The 20,935-nt window shown below is 30.8% G+C and overlaps 1 protein-coding gene across 1 annotated transcript; it reads right to left on the bottom strand.

Moving 5' to 3' along the window:
- Positions 1–2,108: 2,108 nt before the first annotated feature.
- Positions 2,109–20,935, bottom strand: LOC127707629 (bifunctional methylenetetrahydrofolate dehydrogenase/cyclohydrolase, mitochondrial-like). The gene is made up of 7 exons (XM_052212242.1): positions 20,809–20,935; positions 18,149–18,336; positions 14,974–15,249; positions 13,575–13,682; positions 12,288–12,506; positions 10,715–10,863; positions 2,109–8,823 (listed from the first exon to the last, which is right to left on the bottom strand). Exons 1-6 carry the CDS (start codon positions 20,907–20,909, stop codon positions 10,745–10,747), a joined length of 1,011 nt encoding a protein of 336 aa, XP_052068202.1. The 5' UTR covers positions 20,910–20,935; the 3' UTR covers positions 2,109–8,823; positions 10,715–10,744.

Raw genomic sequence — 20,935 nt, 5'->3', positions numbered from 1 at the left:
GGCGGGGGCATAAAAAATAGCGGTTTAAAACTGTATCTATAGCTATCTAAACCTCCCACTATAATGCATCATTAAAACACACATCCCAAGACTATTAGTCACTTTATTATGCCCAGGTCATCTAAGCCAATTTAAAGGTCTCTTGAATATAAGCATTTATTGTTGCTTTTTACCAAACAGGATTAAATTAAGCAAAAAAAAAACAAGTAAATGGTCATGATTTAATTTATGTCGAGTCTTAGAGAAAAATGTTATACAAGCATGGCATAAAACTGACATATTCAATGACCTCTGTTAATGAGGTAAAGGTCCGTTGACCCTGTCAGATGGACATGTACACTTTACAATCATTACATACACCAAACATGAATTCTGTTGCTTATATTATCAGATACAGAGACCCAACTAAATTTTGATCCATGTATGAGATCAAGGTCAGATGAACTCTGCCAGACATACATGTATGTATGTGTTCATTGTATGTTCACTGGTGTTAATATGTCTTTTGATTGAGTTAAGCCATTTCAATTGATATTTTATAGTGTGTGTTTCTATGTTGTGATGTTACACTATTGTTTCAGATAAGGTTGAATGTTTGGTACCATTAAAACGTTTAAACCCGCTGCATTTGTTTGCACCTGTCCTAAGTCAGGAATCTGATGTTCAGTAGTTGTCGTTTGTTGATGTGGTTCATAAGTGTTTCTCGTTTTTTATATAGATTAGACTGTTGGTTTTCCCGTTTGAATGGTTTTACACTAGTAATTTTGGTGCCCTTTATAGCTTGCTGTTCGGTGTGAGCCAAGGCTCCGTGTTGAAGACCGTTCTTTGACCTATAATGGTTTACTTTTATACATTTTGACTTGGATGGAGAGTTGTCTCATTGGCACTCATATCACATCTTCTTATATCTATGTACGCCTTGCAATCAACCCATACACCAGATATATTCTTATTCTAACGGAGTACCGGTTTTTGGTGGGCTTCGTGTTGCTCAGCCTTAAGTTTTCTAGGGTTTTTTTGTATACTGTTTGTCGTTTGGTCTTTTGTTCGTTTTTTAAGTTTATTTTCGAAATGGACTAAGCCATAAAAACATAACGCTGACTTTTGAAACATGTAATTGAGGTTAAGGTGAGACAAACGTGTGGACAGTTGTCTCATTGGCAATCATACCACAAATCCTTATACAGACAGACATGCACACCATACAATCATTGCACACCAAATATAGTTGAGCTACTGTTTATAGTACCTGTGAAACAGACCTTACTTTGAAGCTGTTTATTGACCAATGAGCGATGAAAGTGAGGTCAAAGCCAGATGCACTCAGCTAGACAGGCATGTACACCTAACAATCACTCAATGTACCAAGTATATTTTACCTATTGACTATAGTATCTGAGAAACGGACTTAATAATGATAGGTCTTCTATCCTATGAAATATATAAATAGTTCGAGCAGTAGCCGCCGGATTTTAATCCCCTTGTTTCTCAAGTTGAGACAAAAATATCATCTTATTCCTATCATGTTAAAAAATAAGAATGCTACATGCATTTCTAGGTTTTGATAATAAATCTGAACTAAGCATTTGACTTTATATATACATAGGGTCTTTAAAAGGATATTTTTTTTTGTTCAAATGGGACAAAAAAAAACATGACTAGAATAGGCATTTATCTGAACTTTTCACCGCCTTTGGGGTTATAATTGAGCCTTGAAAGAAATTTCAGAAACTTTAGTCGAGCCCGTGTAAACTGACCTCAAAAGGAATAAGGCACTGTATGGAGGATCATTTATATAAAATAAAATCTTTCCATTTCAATCAGCTAAAAACAGAACAAATCCACAATACCGAGTAGATAATCATAATTCTGCTCAGTACAAACTGCAAAACTTTTTTTATTAAAAACATCATGTAAAGACCCAAGTTAAATGCTGCAAAACTCAATAGTTTTAAAAAGCCTTGAGAGTATCCATGTTTTGCAAGGGGAATAGATCATGGTAGGGGATACAATCTTTTAAAAGTCTCTGGTTTCATGGCTTAATCTGTTCTATTGCAGAATCTAATGCATCATCTAACCTTTTTGCTGAATAAAGTTAAATAGCAAAACATGATTAAAATATATTTATTACTCAATAAAGCATTCCAAAATAAAACATTTTATAAAACATGTTTAAAAACACTCTCAATGATTTTGGTGAAGTATATTACAATTCAATTGAATAATAATTAACTAGAAATTCTTTTCGTAAATCTATAATATTTGACCAAACAAACTATCTGAAAACATTTATTTAAAAGTACACGAAAATTATAATTCTTATGTCAAATACCTGTTATAACTATCTAGAAATTTCACATTATGCTCGACATTTTTATTTTATAAATTTTTAATTACAGGTAGATTATTAAAAATTATATATGGATGAGAAGTTGGTAGGTTTCATACTTGCCAATGGTTAAATTAAGAATTTTAAGCTAGCCTATCAATATGCTTACTTTCATTGATTCTCTCCTCATTTTCTAGAGATAATCTAATTTTAGAAAGACTAAGAGCTACTTTAATAACTGACTAGATAGGAAAAATGAGGGACGAAAGATACCAGAGGGACAGTCAAACTCATAGAAAGAAAGAATGACACAGTTTTTTTATCAATATTTTATAGATTGAAACCTTAAAGAATTTTGGGCAATGAAATAGTTGTCACTTTTTCATATTAAATGTGGCTAAGTATGACACTGAACCTACATTTGTACACTGTTTTCTTCTTCAAATTATCCAATTCTAATACCCCTGCATTATTCTTAACATGTTCATAACAATTGTTTTATATTAGCCTGTTTATGTTTTAAATTTTACAATAACAGACATAACATAGTACAAAACATGCACACAATTTTAAATGAGACTAGATATTTAATAAATTTGCTACAAAACAAAACAAATCTAATACTTAACAATAATTCTATGACAAACCATTATCAGTTTCTTTATTTACTGTGACATTGTTGTGGACTCTATAAATCAGAACAGATCAAATACTCCTTTCCCATGTTCCAAATAAGTTTTCAAAATTTTTTATTCTAAAAATATCTACAGCATTTTCTGTGTGAAATATAGCAAATACAAGATAAAACAAACTCATTCAGTAAATTTATGTACTAATGCTGATATGTGGATGAAACATATATACATTATATTTTTCATAGCATAAAGTGTAAGATAACTTTCTATTGACCTCTAGATAACCTTTTTTGGCAAATTTGTGTATTTATGTTGCAGTCTAAGTTAAGCTTTTTAGTTATCCTTTTTTATTCATGAATAAATTGTTTAAAATAAAACAGTTAAAATATATGGATGTAAAATTCACTGTTTGTTTAAAATTTTGCATTTTAGCAGTTTTTATGCTAGAATTGAGATTAGTTTCTGGATATTTCATTTCAATTGTTTATTAAAATTTAGACAACATACGGCTACAACAACTGAACCTATTGGGGTCATAATTAGAGTGTTTATCAATGTTCATGCACTCAAGTCCTAAATCTACCATTAAGATAACAATTTTATCTTTAGTTTCAACAAGTATTTATACCCTTTCAAGGAATGAAAAAAATCAGTGCCATTTAAAGTCATTCATAATTCTATACATTCATAATATAATAAAATACTGTTGTTTTTTTTTATTTTGATTAATTCACCTGAAAATCTTCTACTTTTTTGGAGTAACAAATGAAATGAAAGTAAATCTTGAATGTAAAGTTTGCACAAAAAAACAAAAATTAAGTGGAATAATTTAAATAGTTATTTTTATTTTAAATTCAAATTTTAACAATAAAGATAATTACCATCAAAACAATTTTGATTAAATTTTTTTTTTTATAGCTTATATGTATGTTTCTTTCCTGCCATAAAATTATATATATCATATTGGTTTATTACAGATTTATTACAGTAAATTAAAATTCAATAATTCAAAAATGTTCATAAAAAATTCATATACATAAATTTTGAGTACACTGTTAACAAATACAAAATTAATTTGTGCATTACTAGATTCTCTGCATTTTACAAATATTTTATTTCATAATCGCCTTGAATTTAAGTGTAAGTTACAATATTCATTACAAATCATTCTTAATTCAAGGGTCACTGATTTACATGTATAATTAAACATAATGTGTTCCATAAAATAGAGGTAGTAACAGAAAGTACGCCTACATTGTGTATTCAATTTATGACAATTCAAGGTCACTAAGGCTTCCATGAAATCCTTGATGAATAGCATTATACAATTATATAATATCATGTAGATATATTTAGGAACTTAAATCACTAGGAGTTATTTCCCTTTTGGGCATTATAATCTCTTAAGAGATATTTTCCTTTTGGGCAGACATTTTAGTTTAACCTGTAAAGCAGTTAGAGACATTTTATTTTTCTTAACTATTTCTTGACAAAGGAAGCCATGGCAGCAACATTTTTCTACCTCTGCTTTTCAATGGCATATATATTTAGGAATTTTGTATAATTAGATAAATATGATGAATAGAAAAAAACTCATTCATATTCCAGAAATGAATGGCAACCATTGGCGGATCAAGGGGTGGTCCCAGAGTTGGACCCTCCCCCTTTTTTTATTTTTTTTTTAATCATGTGAACATTTCATGGTGTTCCGGGGGTTGGAACCCCCCTTTTCAAAATGGCTGGATCTGTGTCTGCCAATTTGGAATGATATAAAAATGAATATTTCTAACAACAAAATAATTGTATATACTATAGTTAAATCACTGGTATCAATATACTAAGTTCAAAATTACCATTACCTACTGCGGAACAAAAATTACTCAATTTTTTAAAATAAAATTAGCAACCCCTTCCCAATAAGCATTTAACAATCAAGAGAGTTATATCAAAATACAATATATAAGGCACAGTCTGGCACTGTGTCATAAACAAAGTGGCTCATTCATAAATACAATACAAATGACAGTATCTCAGTAATGGTAAATTTCAACTTGTTAATGAGATTCTCTGCTGAGTACAACACAAGAAAGTAAAATATTAGGTTAAAACAGGTAAAAATTCATAAAATACTAAGTAATTTGGATCCAATTATGTTCATGGGTACCAATTTTCCAGGATTGAAGAAATATTGTATTTCCTGGATACTTGATTTACTGGTTTTGTCGCAGTTTGCATACGAGGCTATCAGAAATTTCCACTTTGTTGAACACTTAAAATTGTAATTCACCTATACCCACGAAAACCATGAAAATTGGTACCCAACTAATAATAATGAATCAACATTATACTATGAAACAAAACTTCCGTGCAACTATCATCTATTGAAATAAAAAAAATCACCAGATTAAGTCTTAAACACAACAACCTTATCATACCTGGACATGTTGTACATCAATCAATATGTCATTCAGGGAATACCAACACTGTGGAAAGAAATGTTTACATTGACAGATGATATCAAAATTACAAGGCAGGAACAAGGCAATAAATATTCAGCACCAGGTCTAATAACCCTACAGACGTTTTATCTACATCTTAACTGGCCTCTTTTCTTTAGTTAATATAACCCATCATATGTAAAGCTTATGTAATTTTGACAATAAGGTAATTTGGGGAGGGGAGAAGAATCATCTATTTTACAATCAAAATGATTAAATTTTGAAAATTTTGAACTTTACTTAAATCATACCTAATAATATTTACACATTAAAATACTGTGGATTCATTTATTTTCGTGGATACCAATTTTCTTGTCAGACTTTCAAAAGCTTGTATTTTAAGGATACATATTTCATTGATTTACCAAAGTCTGCATACAAGCATATAGAAAGTTTGTACTGTGTTGAACATGTAAATCTGTGGTTTAAATATACCAATGAAATCCCCCAAAAATCTGTGTTCCACAAATAATAATGAATTCACAGTAACTACCAGAAACTAAAAGAACATTAGTGAAAACTAATCAAAGACACCAGACTTATAATTTTTTGTGAACATGAGAGACAATCAACTGCACAGTCATGCAAATAAATGAAATCTAAGAAACACAGATTTCATTTGCTTCTTGCCTAAACAGTTTTGCAATACTAAAAATCATCTGTGTTCTATAACATTATTCATGATATGTAAAGCAGTTTAGCTTACAATGAAAGACGGATATTGACTAAAGACAAAAAAAACAAACTCCGCATCAAAATAAATACATATAAAAATTTACAGATCCTGCTTAAATACCATCTGTGTAATAATTTAAAACAAGAGGCTCTCAAGAGCCTGAACCGCTCACCTGTATTTCAGAGGAGAAGATTTTTAAATGTTAGCAAACTTGATGAACAAATTGTGTAAAATTGTCTTTAAAGGGCAATAACTCCTTAAGGGGTCAATTGACAATTATGGTCATATTAACTTTTTTGTAGATCTTACTTTGCTGAACATTATTGCTGCTTACAGTTTATATATATCTATAATAATATTCAAAATAATAACAAAAAACTGCAAAATTTTGTTAAAACTACCAATTCGGTGGCAGCAACCCAACAACGGGTTGTTCGATTCGTCTGAAAATTTCAGGGCTGATAGATCTTGACCAATTAAACAATTTTACCCCAGTCACATTTGCTGTAACAGATTTAGTTTTTGAGATATAAGCCAAAAACTGCATTTGACCCTTATGTTTTATTTTTAGCCATGGCGGCCATGTTTGTCGATGGATTCAAACTTCGGATACAATTTATACACAAGATACCCTAAGGAACATTTAGTTAAAGTTTGAAGGTAATTGGCCCAGTAGTTTCAGAGGAGAAGATTTTTTAAATAGTTTACGATGACAGACGACAACAGGCGACGACAGACCACGGATGACGACGGACGCCAAGTGATGGTATAAGCTCACATGGCCCCCCAGTGAGCTATAAAGATATGCATACATTTGTTCTATCATAAAAACCTGAGTATTACTAAATTTTTCAAATCATCTGACTTACAGTACAGCAGTTAGTTACTGTGGACAACGTTAAACACTTCCTATTGTAATGTAAATTTATCAAATGTTTTCTCCTATAATTCCTGCTGATTATACTTTTCATGGCACATTGTTTACTCTTTAATAAATCCACTTGTACTTGTTGTTCTGAAGACTTTCATTGGTTGACATAACATGAGTCTTTGGTATTCAAAACTACTTATTTTAATAGCATGCATAAAAGAGAAATCCTGAATGATTTCGTCAGTTTCAAGAAAATGATTGACAATATTTGACTTATTACCTATAAATGATGAGGACCTTTCTATCATCATTTTACATGGAATACAACATTTCTCCTCCCTTTTTTGTTGAATTTTCAAAAAATCAATACCCTTGTCACGGAATAGAAGTTCAAATGGAAACAATATTCTGGAATATTATTTCCACTGGAATAAATATTACAGTAAATGTTCCTAACGGAATAAATGGTATAGAATATTTGTTCCAACAGGAACAGATATTATGACATTGTATATAACAAAGTTTCCAGTGGAACTTCTGTTAGGCAGAACAAATATACGTTGACACCCTAAGCAATCACTTTAAAAATTGGATTTGATGAATATGGAAACATTGTATGACTTTTCTTACTTATTTCACTAGTTTCAAACAGATGTAGAACATAAATATTTTCATTTCAGTGTAAAATAAACATATTCTTATAATGAATTTATTAATAAAAAAAATATTCAATTCTATACATGTGTATTTGCACTAAAAAATTTCAATAAACCGCAGTGCATACAATTCAAGTTTCTGCCTCTTTTCTATTAAAATGAACAGGTCTCTATGTTGAGAAATGCAAAAATTAAAACAAATATTTTCATGATACTTTGATGAATGAAAACTTGAAATAAAATGATTACACATTTTCAAACCACTGTAAAAAAAACTAGTTTCAAACCACAATGAAATCTCTGGTAAAAACATCTAAATGATCAAACACTTGTCAACGCATGATCTAACACCTGACAAACTTGAAATATGTTATTAAAAATGTTGTCTCTTTGACTATTTATAACATATATTACATCAAAGACTCTTTAAATAACTGTCCACTAACAAAAACTTTATACACACTTGTCTTGGCATATTATTATGCTATATTCAGTATCATTTTGTGTCTTATACCAATAAAACAACCAAGTCATAGCTCTGGATTTAGACATGAAATAAAAAAAAATCTGTATGTAAAAAGTGTTTTTCAAAACAAGATTTCATACAAAAACTGAAATCTCACCTGTAGAAAAGTTACATTTTTGTTTGAAATCTGATTCATGCTACTAAACATTAATTATCTAGGCCTTCAAAGTGAGTTGTTTTACCTTCCTATTTACAGTTATAAGGATTAAATTGATAAAGGAAAATAAGAAAGAGAGTTCAACTGGCAACCTGATTCATAAAATCTTTCCAGAAAATGTATATATCCAGGTATACTGTTTTAAGAAATCAAATAATAACTTCATTTAATTCAAAATCTAGCACCCAAAAAAAAAAAAAAAAAATTCAACAACAAAAAATGTAATAAAATAACAGTAATTTCCAATATAGCAAAAGAAAAGCAACCAAGTACCAAGTGAAATATCTCAAGCACTTCAAAGTTATAAAAGCTTATAATCATGAAAATGGTATTTTACAATGATAACAAAATGTGTCATAACAAAAAACTTAAAAATCAAAGTCTTTAACAATGTTAAATATGTAAATAATGCATGTAAATAATGTGGCCAGTAATTTCATAAGACGAGACTCTTCTCTTTCCAGCTGCCATTAATCTGAAATGAAAATTATACATTTTTCCATAAATAAGGAAAATGTTCCATAGGAGGTAAATGCAACTACTATAATATTCTATGGGCCAATTGTTCAAATGAGATTTTATTTGTAGATGAATTAATTGCAAATACAAATAATAATACATCACTAAAACAAGTTTTCTATGTTGGCGCTAAGGATCAACAATTTGAAATATTGGTTTTACAAAAGAACTAAACACTTGTAATTGTTTAAAATTGAAGATTGAATATCTGCAACTCAAGCAAGAAATTTTATATTTTGATCAAGGCTTCCAATACAGTCATATATTCCAGACAGTTGTATAATGTCCGGTAAAAGTGCGGCTGGGCAAAGCACGAAACGGTCATCTACTTTTTAGTTTTCAAGGCTTTCTTAAGAGACGGTCATTTTAACATAACTCGCGATCTTTTTGACTCAACCTTTTGCCTTTAACAGCCACACATTTCTGGTCATAAAAGTGACATGATCATTAAGTACTATCAAAACAACCCTTCTTTAATACCTTCTCATTTAAACAAGGCTAATTAGTTGTCGAACAGCTGAAATTTACCTGTTCAGGTGACAGGTAAACTATTTTGAACCGGACATTGATCAGTCTATTCAAAGTTATTTTCTTACATTTCAGCGGTTTGCATCTAATTAATTTAGTCAAAAAGATTTAAATTATCAGAAAAACGTTAACAAATATGATTTGATGAAAAAATTAAAAAGGTGAAAATGAAAAATCGTCATAACCACGTTGTTTGAACCAGAGACATGACTCTGTTTGAACAATAACACGTGTGCGCATGTGCGCAGGTGTGAAATTTAATTATGCATTCTTATTTCTTCATAAAGTGCTTAAATTGTCATTGATACCTTTATCTCACGTTTATTTCGATAATTTTCTTGAAGAAATAACGTATAAAATTGAGAATGGAAATGGGGAATGTGTCAAAGAGACAACAACCCGACCATAGAGCAGACAACAGCTGAAGGCCACCAATGGGTCTTCAATGCAGCGAGAAACTCCCGCACCCGGAAGTGTCCTTCAGCTGGCCCCTAAACAAATATGTATACTAGTTCAGTGATAATGGACGTCATACTAAACTCCAAATTATACACAAGAATGAGCTACTTACACTCTTTCATGCTTTGCAAACGTACACCGAATTTACGTATCTGTCTCTGGTTCATGTTTTAGCATTGTCAAGATAACATCCGGTATTAGATTTAAAAACGAAAGTAAAGTTTTTGACAACGTTTTTTTTCACAAATAAAGAGTCTAAGGCAGATATAAGTACGCTGATGTTGCACACTTCAAATGATGCACTGCCAGTTTACGTCAGAACTTCGAATTTGAATCAAAGAAAGTTTAATATCGTTTCTTTTTAATGTCAATCACTGGGATGGCCAACTCGGCAACTGATTACCATAATTGCCTTTTGTTTATTTAGTCTTAAGTATTAAAATCGGGATAATATATAAAATGTCCGGCTGGCTAAAAATAATTTTGGAAGCCCTGATTATGATGTCATGTAATGCTGTGCTCCATTGGATGTGAAATTTTCCCTACTCATAGTAATTCTCTGTATCTTCAATATAAACTCATATAAGAACTTACTGGTCTCTCTCAACTAAAAATTAGAAAATTAATATTTCATCAAATACTTTTTTGAGAGAATATAATTTCTTGGAAAAAGACACCTTCTATAATATTGAAACTAAAAAAAAAAGGGGGGGGGGGGTCCTTTTGTCAAAACCAACATCCTGTATAATAAAAAATCATGAATTATATTCAATTTTAATGTAATGTACCACAAACTCATAACTTTTCCTTTTATCTTGTAAAGATATTGAATAATTACAAATCAAATCAATATATCTTACGGATAGAAAGCACTTAGATTCTAGCTATCATCAATCAAAGTTAATCTCTTTTTTGTAAGCCATCATGGTATTCTTCATCAACATAGCTACAGTCATTGGTCCCATACCCCCTGGCACTGGTGTGATGTAACTGGCCTTCTTGGCTACTTCTGTAAATCAAGCAATAATGTTAACTGATATTCATATGAACTTCATTGCCTCCTTTCATGTAATTCTATTTTATTCAATTTTTTTGTACGTCTTGCGTCCCATCGTTTGGAAAATGAATAAAAAGTAAAAATAAGTATGTTTTTTTAAAAAGAATTATGGGAGGAATAAATGAGACTCTCTTATCTAAGTCAATAATAAGAAGGCAGGAATAACAACCTATTGGAATGAGTCCGAGCTTGTATATTTTGTATTTCATCAAATGTTTACCATAATTACAAAAGTTAAATTTCTTGTAATTTATGTTTTGACAATATTGACCCTGTTTATTTACAACATATCTAGACTCAGGTGATTATAAAGTTTACATATGATCCAGACACTTGTTTATTATGAAGACCTTTAAGTGTCTTTTCTGGTTTTATTCAGTAGTATTTTTGTCTTATACTGTACAACCTGCCTGCAACAATTTTATGAAGAAAACATCAATGTACTCTGGGGCAAAAATATGGAAGAATTTTCCTTCAGAAGTGAAATCTTTTAGATAGTTTAAGATAAATGTTATTATTTTTTTTTTCAATTAGTTTGTGAATAATATGTTGAAGCATTTGCTGTACAAGTTTAAATATGTTTATATAAGGTAATTTTATCTTATGTTGTACAGGTATAATTCATGTATTGGGGCCCTTTATAGCTTGCTGTTTGGTGTGAGCCAAGGCACCGTGTTGAAGGCCGTACTTTAACCTATAATTGTTTACTTTTTACACATCGTGACTTGGATGGAGAGTTGTCTCACTGGCACTCATACCACATCTTCTTATTTACATATATGAAAGTTGTTTTGAGGACCCTCAGGAGGATAAGCTTTGGCTAATGAGGTTGTCCTCTTGAAATAAAGATTATTCTATTTATGTCATAGCAAACTACTTTACGTTATATATATATGCAACAGAGTTACTTGTCAAATCTTAGTGGATACCCAACAACAATAAATTGTATCACCATTAAAATATTTAAGGTGGTACCCAACACCTTGACTACTATTAATTTGGCTCATTTAAATTTCATAAAATTTCGACAAAATGTTTACTTTGACCCTTTGACAAAAATATTAAAATTTCAAAAAATTTGAACCAACCACTTTATCAGAAAAATTTCATTGGTTATATAGCAGTTTGACAAACACTAATTTTGATCATTGAGAAGCTTAATATTTCCTTTACAATACAACGTTATTAAAAAGTTAAGCTGATTTTTACAGATTTATCTCCCTGTAGTGTTAGGTACCACCTTAAATGTGTAGATATTTAAAGGTGTAAAACCATAATAAACAGCACTGAATAATCTTTCTTTGCCTCTAAACAGATAAAACTATCCAACTCCTTCAAAAAAAATATCTACCAGTAATCAAAATCTATTATATTACCTTCAAAATCAACATCTCCAACTAGCCTAGTCTTTCCAGTTTTTTCATCCACAATTCTATTTATACCAATATCTATCACAGCTGCACCTTCTTTCACCATATCTGCAGTTATCAACTTAGGTATTCCACAGGCCACCACCAAAATATCTGCGGTCTTGGTAAATACTGGTAACTGTTCTGGAGGTGTATATCTGTGGCACATAGTCACTGTGGCATCACCTAAAAGAAGAGAAATAAATGTTAATGTACCATTTCAACTGTCACCAAGGATCAAGCAGTAGGAGATACACACACAGTAAACATCTGATGTTTTTAGTCAAAAATAAAATGCTTTTAATTAGACCATTTTGGAGATCTCGAAATCTTTTTTTCACTGGAAGTACTTGAAGAAAATCTGCTGGTCCTCACTATTATTTCTATTGCAAAATACCAAAATTGTGTCAGTCCTTTGCAAAATTTCAATGGTCAAAACCTTAAGACCACCACTTCTCAAGAACTCTGTATTATTAGCTTTATAGTAAATATAATCTGTTTTATGGGGGCACCTGTTGGAAAATAATTTGTAAGAAAGTCATTTATAGAATACTTTCAAAACTTAATATTCAGTACACAGGAGATTAAATTTAGACATGTCACATCATAAATACTTTACGTTAAATACTGGAGATTCAGAAATTTTTGTGATGATTTTATTATTGCAAAAATTGAGATGAGATTGGTACATGTATTGCAAAAATAAAAAAACTGACATTTTAAATTTTAATAGTATTATTTGTATACAGCAATTCCTGAAATCTAAATAATAAAACTCGCATTTGTGTCTTTTGTCCAACTATCCCAATAATTTCTGAATTTACAGTATATTATAACCAGCATGGTATAGATATTCAAGACAATTATGTTTGCCACATGGCAGATTATGCAATAGCCAAGCTGTTTATTGATTTATGTAAATGGGGTTCACCTTGTCTGAAAGAAAATTAAACATCTAATTTTTGTTTAAAACTATGTCCAACCCAAATCTGGAAAGGGGAATATAAATAGATATTTAGCTTGACTATTTGTCCACCTGATTCTGCTATAGAAATTTGACAATCACTTGTATTAGAAATAACACATTTGCCAATCTCATGCAACTATCTGCTAATTTGATCCCTGGTAGATCCCTTGAAATTCTGAAATTCTGCACAATAAGGTCACTGCTACATACATTAATTCTGTACCTTTACAACAAACATTATAGGTGTTAGTAGTAAATACTCATATTGTACATGTAGTAGTACATACCTGCTTGTGTCTCATATTTGCCATCAGCATGTAACAACATGGCACATGGCATGCCAACATTTTTAGATCTCCCACAAACAACTGCATTCTTCCCAAAAGTTTCTATACCTGCATTAAGAAATAGTCATAACTATCTATTTATCATATTTATAATGTTATTTTGGTATATATAAAGAAGATTACGGGTCTACAATCGCACGCAAACCCAACAACATAAAAAACCCACCAGAATGGGAAGACAATAAATGAACAATACAGAAAAATATATTAAGTTAATTCAATACAGACAAATATATTAGGTTAAAACAATACAGACAAATATATTAAGTTAATTCAATACAGACAAATATATTAGGTTAAAACAATACAGACAAATATATTAAGTTAAAACAATACAGACAAATATATTAAGGCTCTAAATAATCCTTATTCTTATATGATTGGCATATCCACAAATACTTGAATGCAATTGCTCTGTTTGAATTACTTTAATTGGTTTACACTTGATAGAACAATTTTCCAGAACTACTTTTGTAATCTATGTAAACACTGTGTCAATTTCATTGTGCTATAATCTTAAAGCGATACACAATCAGTGAAATTTAAAGAAAAAATAAACAAATGTTTTGGTGGAGAATAATAAGGACTAAACACATTTTCCTAGAGACTATTGATGTGTAAACTGGGCTAATGCACTATCAAACCGAATGAGAGATCTTTACACTTATTGAGTTTGTGAGTGCATAGGCCCAATTCTAATGCAATTCGTTTGTATCAATGGTTCTGATTGGATGACAATCGGCGTAAAATTCTTTATCTGCCAGTCTGTAACTAAGGGAAGCTGACATTTTGATTTCGGAATGTATTGACAATGTAATGTCTCCCATAATAGGCAAAAAAACTCACATTTTGATCTTCTTTTTATCAAATTTCATTACATTCTGAGGCAGACAAGATACATCCGGTGTTTACGTTTGACACCGGAAGCATACCTATGACGTCACCTAGTTTAATTGCCAAAGAAGATAACATCATTTCGCAGAATTTTTGTTTAATGAAAATTTTACACTGAAATAATGACTTAAATTGAATGATTTGTTTCTTTTGCATTACAATAGAGAAAACTGTATTGTATTTGAAGCCATGCGGACGTTCATCGGTAGTTTTACTGTCATGTATATCCGTTTACCTATCTCTGCTATGTGTCGCCAGGTAAACTCAATTTGCGACAGTAAAACTACTGATGGACATCTGCAAAGCTTCAAATACAATACAGTTATCTCTTAATTTACACATCAATATTAAACCTCTAGAAATTTCTTTTTTACTCCTATAACTCTAGACAATTTGTGCATAGATTGAAAAGTGACTTCATATGATCTCCCTTTCTTAATTTTACCTGTTCTTCGTATAACTTCCATTACACCTGCTGGTGTTGCTGGAATAAAGGTCATCTGGTCCGAACATAATCGTCCAACATTTATCACATTAAAACCATCCACATCTTTACTGGGTGTGACAGCATTACATACTTTTCTCTCTGTAATGTGTTCTGGTACAGGAAGCTGCACAAGAATGCCATCTACACTATCGTCATTGTTTTGTTTATTAATAAGGTTCAACAGTTCATCTTCACTTACTGTCGTCGGTAAGGTTATACTTTCACTTTCGATACCTGTAAATTAAGAAACTCTATGAAGATATGGTTACTTAAAATGCTTAATGTATGATTTTCACCATTAATAAAAAAATATGGAGATGTAGTATGAGTGAAAACGGGACAACTATCCATCAAAGACCAAAGTAAAACGATGGACTACAAGTCACTGTTCAGCCTTTAACAATGAGTAAAACCGATACTTTATAGTTAGCTATCAAAAAGCCCTAGGATAATAAATGTGAAAAAATTTGAAAAAGAAAACCAATGTCCCGATGTTGGTATAAAAAGGTGTAGCAGATATTTACCAACCAAAAGTATTAGACTACAGGCTCTTGGCCTGGTACAGGTCATTATCATTATGTGTATTCAATTCAAAAGTACAAATATTTCTAATCCAATCGTCAGGATACAGTGGCAGATCCAGAACTTTTCATAAGGGGGGGCCCGCTGACTGACCTAAGGGGGGGCCTGCTCCAGTCATGCTTCAGTGATTCCCTATATAATCAACCAAATTTTTCCGACGAAAGGGAGGGCCTGCCCCCCCCCCCCCCCCCCCCCCCCCCCCCTGGATCCGCCTATGGGATAAACGTTTTGATTTAGAAGTCTGACAATGAAGCTTTCATTTAATTTCTTAGACTTTAAAAGGCTTGCGAGTACTCTTTAAGGAAATCTTTACTACCCGAGACCACTTTTACTAGCCTGGGTCGTAGGGTTGGTGATTAATTGTATAGTTTTACAACCTTAACTAATAACATTTATTTAATATTTTAGCTGACTTTGACATGATTTTTGTTGGTGAACTATGTCATTGTATGTGTACTTGATAGTTTAGATACACTTAAGGTAGTTTGATGACTTTGCTTGACTGTCCTACAAACTAAGTGTTATTGTCAGGGTTCTCACTAGTAAGGACTCATGAAAATCTTTCTGGACTTTTTAAAATTGGTGAGTCCAAAGAAGCTTTTTAAGATTGTAATATGTTGTATCAACTGCTATCATCATTTTATATTAAAAAAATGAAAATAATCTAAATTTGATTTCTTTTCCTTGCTCTTTTTGTCATTTGGATTGAAATAATAAATTATATAGCAATACAATTTCATCTTCTTACTGTTGGACTCGCCATGGTTAAAAATAACGAGTTCCTGGACTGGCCTTCAAAAATCCTTGTAGAATATTTAAGGGTTTGCCAATTTAAGATACTGTTGAGTTTGGAAAGTGTCTGAAATTTTCTTGGAACTTAGAAAATATTTTATTTGCTTCTTTAAAAACAAAAAATTGTAAGGGGTTCCACGGAACCCAGTGTCTCGCCTACTTTTGCTGTTAATCGCAGACTCAACAAAAATGAGGAAAAAAATTAATAAAAATATTCCTCTCTATACTATCTTTTGATTGTAAGTAGCTTCTGTCCAATTTTGGTAAAAATTCAGGATAGTTTATGAATCTAATAAATGTTTAAAAACTTAAACTGCAGACTGTATGTAATGTTAACTGGAAGAAAAACTAAGTCCATTTATAAGTAAAATACGGAAAAAATGGAATTAAATTTTAAAAAAATTTCCTTCTAGATACTAGCTTTTAATCATAAACAAGCTTCTGTCCATGTTTGGTACAAATCCAGGATAGTTAAAGAAAGTTGTTAAAATTTTAAAAACTTTAACCACAGAGTGAATGTAATGTTAACTGGCAGAAAAACTAAGTCCATTTATAAGTAAAATACAGAAAAAATGGATTTTTTTTTTTGCAAAATTTACTTCTGGATACTATCTTATGATCATAAACAAGCTTCTTTCTAAGTTTGGTACAAATCCAGGATAGTTTAAGAAAGTTATCAAAATTTCAAAAACTTTAACCACAGAGTGAATGTAATGTTTCCTGGCAGAAAAACTAAGTCCATTTATAAGCAAAACACGGAAAAAATGGAATTTTTTTTGGCAAAATTTACTTCTGGATACTATCTTATAATCATAAACAAGCTTCTTTCCAAGTTTGGTAGAAATCTAGGATAGTTAAAGAAAGTTATTAAAATTCAAAAACAATAACCACAGAGTGAATGTAATGTTTCCTGGCAGAAAAACTAAGTCCATTTATAAGTAAAATACGAAAAAAATGGAATTTTTTTTTGCAAAATTTACTTCTGGGTACTATCTTATGATCATAAACAAGCTTCTGTCTAAGTTTGGTAGAAATCCAGGATAGTTTGAGAAAGTTATTAAAATTTCAAAAACTTTAACCACAGAGTGAATATTTGTGGACGCCGCCGACGACAACGCCGACGGAATGTAGGATCGCTATGTCTCGCCTTTTTCGACAAAAGTCGAAGGCTCGACAAAAATGTAAGTATTTATTTTTGAAATCTTCTAAAATGTAAATAAAGAAAGCTAATCATGCTAATAGCAAGAAATTCTGAAATGAAATGAGAATTACAATACACATACACCTACAGCTATTTTTTGACTGAATGTTTTTATATCTATTTATTTCTATACAATCAATATATATATTCAGTAAATTGAAAAAACACGGTAAAATGATGATCAGTGTTAAAAGCCTCACTGTTACTTTGAGATTAAAAACAGCAATAAAAGCGCTCTTCCTTTGCTGTTTGTGTTTTTTGCAGTGCATGTACTGATTATGTGTCATGGATGGATACCCCATATCCTTTGTTTTCTCTTGTTTCTTCTTATTTATTGATTTCTGTAATATTTCATTAAAAAATAATTTTATAAATCAATGATCAACTTTTTTGCGGAAAGGTTTTATCATGTTTATGTAAGATTTTAAAGAAAAATTATATGTGAGGGTAAGTTTGAAACATTGAAACTTCTATTAAAGATACAATTTGCATAATGAATAAAAAAAAGTTGCTGGTTAACAGTCAAAGAGCCAGAAACCCAACTACATAAGTTATTACCTGTATATTCACATGCCTTTATTTTGTTTTTCACATAAGTCTTACTGGCTGGATCTTCCCCTACTCTTATAACAATTAACTTTGGTCTTCTTTTTCCACCTGCCACTACTTCATCAATTTCTTTCTTAACTTCATCTTTTATTTCTTTGGCAAGCGCTACACCATTAATAATTTTAGCAGAAGAAAGTCTGAAAAAACAAGCATTCTGAGAGTATTGCATGGCAATACATAGTCCCCTACCGGGTAAAAATTTGTTTTACTGGAACAAAATGCTAACTTGTTCTATAACTTGTCATGGTGTAAACAAAAACTAAATATCATGTCAATATCTTCAAGCATGACTAAAAACAGTGTGGAAAACTGATTATATGAGTGAAAAAAACATTAGATATGTTTAATAGTTCTCTAAAATTAGATATGATGTAATACCGTGTATATCTATTTTCAAATTATAATCAAATATAATTAATAGTTCCAAATATTTTTTCTTTCATTTGTCACAAACTAGTATAGATTTGTAACTTATCTAAAAAATGTCAACAACATTTATCTACACAATGTAATGAATTGAAATATATACATTAATAAAAATAGATTATTATCTAATTAAAGGATTTCTCTTCATAAATTTTTCTTTATATATATATAGCATTCAGAAAATTAGTTTATACTAAATGACAAACAAACCTGCTAAAAAATTCTTCAAATAATTTAACAATGAATGTCTTTTAAAAAATGAGTTATCTCCCTTTGTACAGAAATATGGTTTAACATAGTACTCTAACATTAGATATGGTCCAGAGTTATGGTCCATAACTCTGGACTAAATTATCAGACCGGAACAAAATTCGAACTTGATCTGTACTTTGTCATGATAAAACAATATACCAAATATCAAATCAATATCTTCAAGCCTGAAGAAAAAAAGTGTGGAAAGCTGATTTGCCGGACTGACAGGACTGACAGACGGACAGACAGACGGAGTGCAAACCTAAAGTCCCCTTCGACTTCGTCGGTAGGGGACTAAAAACATAACAAAACACGCTTTAAATTCTGTGTCATTACAATAAGGTATAGGTTATGTTTACTGGATCAAGGCAAATTTATATACTAATTTACCAAAATAATATTTTACTAGTTAAAAGTAAGTGATTTCTTTGCAAAAACCGTGTTCTGCAGACAGATGTACTAATATATAATAACTAGCTTTACTTTTTAAAAATTTCAGATGACATAAACTTGGCCTGTAAACTAATAAGAGATTGATCATTCAAAGTGACTGCAAAGCTTTATAAGAATACACCAACTTCTTGTTGTCTAATGGATAGGTTTCGATATGACGTTATTTGTTTTTGAGTTTTTTCCCTTAAATGCTTATAATCTTGGAGGATTATTGAAGAACCACAAGAATTCAATTTTTGTTGAAACTAAACAAAGATATTGAATTTGATTGTAAACAACTAAATGAATTCTGAATTACAATACAAAATTTCTTCGGATTATACAGTTGCAGTTTATAATCGTGTATTTATTTTTACACTTATAAAGGGATTGATAATTTTTGAAACTTGTGTTATTTTGCATGTAATTATGTTCAAAAAGGGGGATGCTGATTGTGTAAGTCAATAAAAGCAAGTGTTCATCTTGTTAAACCATTTTTTTTTGTAATTGAATTCAAATTTTATTTTCAATCTTAATTTCTGTGGAATTTGCTAAAAAATAATTAAATATTGCAATTAATCCTCTATCTTGGTCAATGTTTTCTCCTGTCAATATTACTGTACAAGTGATTAGCAAGCATAAGCGGGATACCCCACAAGGAATTAAAACAGTAATCAGCAGAAACCTTTGGATTAAAATTGCTAACAAAAATGGAGGCAGCTAGCGAAACGAAAACAAATTTTAACTACAATTTCAATCATAGGACAGTTATTTAACTATGGCGGGAATCATTTGATGATGGCTGAAGATAATTTAACGATGATGGGGATCTTTTGATTGTTGCAGAAGAAAATTTAACAATGGCAGAAAATAATTTAATGTAGCGGGGATCATTTGAGGATAGCGGTGTGCCATCTTAAAACAGGTAATGGAGATCCCTGGATATGTGGTATTTTTTAATGAGAATTATTCTGCTGTTTTCTTTTAAAAAGTTAACTATCAAAGTGGTCTCATATGTATTAAAATAAGTTAAACATCATCAAAATGTGGAAAATTGATTGTTGAATTCAAGGATTTGTATAGTATACAAATCCTTGTTGAATTGAAAACAGTGATTTGGCCCAAGTGAAAGTAGAGAGGAAATTTGCCTCCTGCATATCTTTCAGTCTCAAATCTTAGACTTGGATGTTTAGGGGACTCTCAACAGAGAAAGCAGTCTGATGCCTTAAATTCCCCCTTTTTGTGTCCTTTAGATAAGGGGTTTTGGTAACGGTAAAAATTAAAAAGGGAGAATACCTCTATAGTTTACTTTATTACTACTGGCTTGATTGAATACATAAACAAAACCAATCAGAAATTTGCCCGACAGTATTCAAGTTTCCAAATATTGGTTCCATATGCAGGTCAAGTTACATTTCTGTTGCGGTAAAAATTCATGGAAATTTTTCAACGTTCATCTCCTGAAAATAAGCTTTTTATCAAAACGAGAAAATATTTACCTGTTGCATGTTTGGAACAATCGTTTTGTCAATAAAGGTTTACTGTTTTTAGTCAGACTTTTATATAATTTAAAGGAAAACGATAAAGATTTTCCAGACATGCTGATTCTGTATACTGTAGCAGACA

This window comes from Mytilus californianus, unplaced genomic scaffold (assembly GCF_021869535.1).
Source record: "Mytilus californianus isolate M0D057914Y unplaced genomic scaffold, xbMytCali1.0.p SCAF_7, whole genome shotgun sequence".
In the NCBI taxonomy this organism is placed as follows: domain Eukaryota; kingdom Metazoa; phylum Mollusca; class Bivalvia; order Mytilida; family Mytilidae; genus Mytilus; species Mytilus californianus.
The sequence above is the reverse complement of the archived record's forward strand: the minus strand, read 5'-3'. Positions and strand labels throughout refer to the sequence as shown.